Source organism: Populus euphratica, unplaced genomic scaffold (genome assembly GCF_000495115.2).
Source record: "Populus euphratica unplaced genomic scaffold, PopEup_1.0 scaffold289.1, whole genome shotgun sequence".
NCBI lineage: Eukaryota > Viridiplantae > Streptophyta > Magnoliopsida > Malpighiales > Salicaceae > Populus > Populus euphratica.
Genome location: NW_011500167.1, coordinates 257561 through 263758, shown reverse-complemented (window position 1 = coordinate 263758; position 6198 = coordinate 257561). Strand labels below are relative to the sequence as shown.

Sequence of the window (6198 nt, the reverse complement as noted above, 5' to 3'; positions counted from 1 at the left end):
CATTAAACTCTCAATTTCTTCAATTTGACCCCTGATTTCACTTAATTAACTTGGTAAAAATTAAATTTGGTTTCTTAAAATTCCAATCTTCTCAATTAAACCCAAGTTAGACTCCCAAACTTAAGTTTTCACCAATTAAGCCCCAAATAAAATTAATTTGACCCATTTAAAGTATAATTAAGTCCTTGCACTTAATTAAATCCTTCATTTGGACCTAAATTAATTCTTAAGCATAATTAAATTTTAATTTGGCCCATGATTAAATCAAATTGGCCTATTAAAAATTTAATTATGTTATTGGACTTAATTTTTATGCAAATTTGTCCAATAATCATTTAATTTGACCTTTGAATTTGTATTTTTCTATTTTTGGGCATAATAGGGTACAATTAGGCCTTGAAATTCCTCCCAAAATTGCAGCTTTATTTTTACCTAGTCTTTCTAGATCAGTTTTCCCCACATTTCTAGCCTTTATTTTATTTTTTGATTTTTATTTTTTAAAAAAGTGGATTTTAGGGAATAACCCAGAATTGAGTTATGACACTGGGAAACTGCAAAGATCTAATAAACATCGAATGTCTTGGTGACTTGCAATTGCCCAAGAGAGGCGTGGATTTAGATTGTTTGCGTAAGCTAAATCTAGATGGTTGCAGTCTATCGGAAGTGCCGGATAGTCTTGGTCGTTTATCGTCACTGGAATTGTTAGATCTAAGTGGAAACGATTTTTGGAGTATACCTATAAGCATCAATAAACTCTTTGAGTTGCAATATCTAGGATTAAGGAATTGCAGGAACCTTCAATCATTACTGGAGCTTCCACCACGGCTATCAAAGTTGGATGTAGACAATTGCATGAGTTTCAGAACAATATCAAGCTCATCACCTGTAGCTGAGGGGAACATTTTGGAATTAATTTTCATTAATTGCTTCAGCTTGCCTGTGATCAATAATATCTTGGCGTAATTATTATTTAAATTTCAACTTAAAACCGAAAGGTTTGTTAGAATCTATTAATGAGAATCTGCCTTAAAGATAGAGTTAAGTGTAGTCAATTATTTGATTTCAATATAATTGTTTTCATATCAAATTCTGCCACAGGATTTGCTGCAGAATCTGTTATTAGAAGACCAATAATCTCTCAAGGTTTTTGAGAGTTTTTTTATTCATTTCAAGTTCTTTGTAAGCCTTTAAATAGGCATTCTAAATTAATTAAAAGTATTGATCTTTCTAGTCAACTATGCTCTTTAGTATCTGTTTTTCTATACTCAAAACAGTGTTTCCGAAACTGAAGATTTCTTTTAGTGGAACTTAAGATCTCTGATAGTGGTATCAGAGCTTCTAAATCCTATGGGCTATGAGGCAAGCATTTTCTTTCTTTTAAGTGATAAAAACAGAAAGGGTAAGGTAAGTATTCTGAGTGCTAAACACTAAGAGGGCGAGCATAAATACTAGTGAGTTATTTTCCTTCTGTTTTTTTTTTTATCAATGTCTTCTTTCAGCAATATTGCATATGCAATTCTAATGTTTAGTGGTGAATTCTATCATATTTGAGCTATTAAAATAAGATTTTATCTAAGATCTCAAGGCTTATGGAATGTTGTGGTGATTGATTCTCATCTACCACAATTGAATGCAAATCCTATAATTGCTCAAATGAAAGCACATGAAGAAGAAAAACTCAAGAAGGACAAAGACATTACCTGCCTACATTCTGGACTTGCATATCATATTTTCATGAAGATAATGAATCTAGAAACACCAAAACAGGCATGGGATAAGCTCCAAATTGAATTTGAAGGGAGCAGCAAAGTCAAAATAGTGAAGTTTCTTGCATTTAAAAAGGTATTTGAGTTGATGAAGATGAAAGACAATGAATTTATTAAATATTATTCTGGTAGATTAATGGATATTGTAAATCAAATGAGACTTTTTGGAAATACATTTGAAGATCATAAGGTAATAGAAAAACTTATGATGTCTGTACCACAAAAGTTTGAAGCCAAGATCTCTACAATAGAAGAATCTTGTGATTTGCAAAATCTCACTATTGTAGAGTTAATTAGCAAACTTCATGTACAGGAGCAAAGGGTTGAAATGAGAGATGATGAGGCTATTGAAGGAGCTTTTCAAGCAAACAATAAGGGAAAGACATGTATATCTTCAAAAAGACAGATTTTCTCACCTTGCTCTTATTGCAAAAGAACTAACCATATTGAGAAAGATTGCTAGTTCAAAGGTAAACTTTCTCTCCAGTGTATGTTTTGTAATAATCTTGGCCATAATGAGAAATATTATAGAATTAAGAAGAAACAATCTCAGCAAAAAATACAACAACAAACAAGTGTTTCTGAAGAAGGCAAAGACAATAAGGAGCATCTGTTTATGGCATCACAAGCTAGTAATATCTTTGAACTGAATACATGGCTTATAAACAGTGGTTGCACTAGTCATATGTCTAAGTTTTTGTCAATTTTTTTTCTATTGATATATTAGTTCAACCAAAGATCAAGTTGGGAAATGGAGATATTGTGCAGGCTAAGGGAAAAGGCATTGTTGCGGTCAACATAAATAGAGGTATTAAAACCATTACAAATGTTCTTTACGTTCCAGAACTAGATCAAAATTTTCTTAGTGTTGTACAGATGCTAAGAAATGGTTATGAAGTCTCTTTTAAAGAGAGATTTTGCCTTATCACTGATACACATAATTCAGAGATATCAAAAATCAAAATGGATGGCAATAACTTCCATTTGAAGCTCGATGCTGTTGATATAGTCAAGAACTTCAAGCTTGAATCATGCAAAGAAATAGCAACTCCATTAACACAAAATGAGAAGATTTCAAAGAATGATGCTGATTTGCTATCAAGGTTCATGAGCTCACCTAGTAATATTCACATGGGAGTTGTTAAAGTGCATTAGAGGAACAACTAACCTTGGCATCTGGTACTCAAAGACAGGAGAAGCAAAATTAATTGGATATGTAGACAATGACTAAGTAGGGAGTGTTGATGATCTGAAAAGCACTTCTAGATATATTTTCAACATTAGTTCAGGTGCAATATGTTAGAATGCAAAAAAGCAAGTGATGGTGACACAATCAACTATAAAAGCAGAGTATATCTTTATGGCAGCTACTACAAATCAAGCGATTTGGTTAAACAAGTTGGTTGCTAATTTGGGTTAAGAACAAATCTCACCAACTAAGCTTTATTGTGACAACAAGTTTGCCATTATCATTGCCCAAAATCTGGTTCAATATGGTAGAATTAAGCACATCAATATAAAATTTTAGTCCATAAGTGAAGTTGAGAAGTATCTACTTATAAAGCTTTATTACTGTGCAATTGATGTTCAACTTGTTGATATAATAACTAAAGTATTTTCTAGATCAAGGCTGAAATTTCTAAAGATGAAACTTGGTTTGTCCAAGTCTCAAGGAGTGTTAGAATCTATCTATGAGAATCTACCTTAAAGATAGAAGATAGAGTTAAATGCAGTCAATTATTTGAATTTCAATGTAATTGTTTTCATACCAGATTCTGCTGCAAGATTTGCTGCAGAATTTGTTATTAGAAGACCAATAATCTCTCAAGGTTTTTGAGAGTTTTTTTATTCATTTAAATTCTTTGTAAGCCTTTAAATAAGCATTCTAAATTAATTAAAAGTATTGATTTTTCTACTCAATTCTGCTTTTTAGTATTTGTTTTTCTATACTCAAAACAGTGTTTCTGGGACTTAAGATTTCTATAAGTGGAACTTAAGATCTCTAACAAGGTTATTCCATCAGGTCTGTTTCTCAAACCTCTAATATACATCTTTTTTTTTTTCTATTTGCCACCTTTCATTTTAAAACAATGCTATTTGAATTGTGTTAACAGCTGCCCGACGTTCCAGAAGGGACATGTAGTTTCTGCCTCCTTGGAGTTGTGACTCCGAAGTGGTTTAGGCATCAAGTTGGGGATCTACAGTAACATTCCAGCTATCTTCATATCGGGCTAGTAGCGAGTTCTTGGGTTTTTCTCTTTGCGCTGTCATTGCATTTGATTCTTTCAGCCATTGTTTGCAAGTTAAATGCACATATCACTTCCGCAATAAGGATGGTGATAGCCATGATCTCTATTGCTATATCCATGGTTGGTATGATGAGAGGCGCATCCACTCAGAACACATATTCATGGGATTTGATCCTTGTTTGGTTGCCAAAGAGAAGGATATGTTTAGTGAATATAGTGAGGTCTCATTTGAATTCCAACCGGAAGATATGAACGACAATCTCTTACCATTAGATCTTTGTCAAGTACATGAGTGTGGGGTTCATCTACTGTATAAAAATGGGATACATCGCTTTGATTTGATCATGCCAGGCTACTCTCGTTTTCATCCTCTGGATCGAGATGGATTGGAAACAAGGTTCCAAGCCAATAGATGGGAGGATTATTATGTCATGCGTAGGACGTACGAATTATTGGATTTTCAACTTTATTCCAAAAGGTTCGGATTACTCTGTCATGTACTGGTCTGTTTCTCAAACCTCTAACATACTTTTTTGTTTCCTCCTGTATTTGCAATGTCTTATTTTAAAACGATGCTATTTGAATTGTGTTAACAGAAGGAGCCTGATGTTCGAGCAAGGGCATATAGTTTCTACCTTCATGGAGATGTGACTCCGGAGTGGTTTAGGCATCAAAGTTGGGGATCTACAGTAACATTCCAGCTATCTTCATATCGGGCTAGTAGCGAGTTCTTGGGTTTTTCTCTTTGCGCTGTCATTGCATTTGATTCTTTCAGCCATTGTTTGCAAGTTAAATGCACATATCACTTCCGCAATAAGCACGGTGATTGCCATGATCTCTATTATTATCCCCACTAATTGACTTAGATCACATATTTGTGGGATTTGATCCCTGTTTAGTTGCCAAAGAAAAGGATATGTTTAGTGAATATAGTGAGGTCTCAATTGAATTCCAACCGGAAGATATGAATGGTAATCTCTTACCATTAGATCTTTATCAAGTGGTTGAGTGTGGGGTTCGTCTCCAAGCCAAGAGAGCAATGGTGGTAGACGTGAGATGGGAGAATGGTTTTGACAATGGTACTCTCCAGAGAAAAAAGAGAAGGCAGGTTTCACGGTATAAATAATTTAAGAATTATTTTGACAAGGATACAGGGGCGAATTGCTGTCGAGTAGTCCAAGAAAATTTTAAGATGAGAATTGGGTTATTCTTTTATTTATTTTTATCAGTGATGGTGTTCATTACCAATCTAAGATTAATGTATTCTTCTTTCCCTTTTGCATAATTTGACAAAATTCAAACTTTGATGGATGAAATGAAGAGCAAATCTGCTTAACTTTAGACTCAAGTCTAGAAGAGTGCAAGCACATATCTTTTAAACAAAACTTTAATATATTATTGTTAAAATTTAGTCTTCCTAGTTTAGCAAAGCTAATTATTTTTTACTAGAATTGAAACGGGTTAATTAAGTCATTTGCTAATGAAATATACCTTCTTTTCCCATATTTGTTTTTGCATCCTATGTACTTAAATTTTTATTTTTATTTTTAAAAAATTAAAAAATAAATTAAAAAAGATATGAAATTAATAAAATAAGATTATGTTATAGAATGAAATTAATAAAATAAGATTATGTTATTTATAGATTTAAAATTATAGAGATTAAATAATTATATTTTAATATGAAAACAAGCTTTTATTTTCTTGCAAGCAATTTTTTTGTTTTTTATTTTAATATTGTACTGTTCAATGTTAGCATAGAATGGAAGTCCCGTCATTTCGTAGAACAATTGAAGTGTATTGAAGTATTGTAATTAAGAATTGAAATTATGATATACTATAAAAAAGTAAAATACCTGTTTTTTTTAAGATATTATCTTAAAAGGTAAATAGCTTAATATATCATTATATCATTATACCAATATGTCTACGTTTTCAAATATGTTTATTGTGTATTTCCTTGATTTTTTTTAATATATCATTTTAACAAGGTTTACCAATCAATTTGATAAAATTTCATTTCATATTGAAAACGCTCTTACACTGCACTGGAGCATGATTTTATATCTCTTCAAAATAATGAATTTTGTATTTTTAAAATCTTTTATTCTTAAGTAATTTTTTGAAATTTTAATTTTTAAAAAACATATAATCAATTTTAAGCAAATATTTCTGATAAAATG

At 31.8% G+C, this 6198-nt stretch overlaps 1 protein-coding gene across 1 annotated transcript in view; it reads left to right on the top strand.

Moving 5' to 3' along the window:
- LOC105111276 (uncharacterized) overlaps positions 1-6198 on the top strand; it is a 39061-nt gene that overhangs the window by 17864 nt on the left and 14999 nt on the right. The window contains exon 9 of the mRNA XM_011006587.1: positions 4612-4855. Within this exon, the coding sequence (XP_011004889.1) occupies positions 4612-4855 (244 nt within the window). The remainder of the gene's footprint in view (positions 1-4611; positions 4856-6198) is intronic.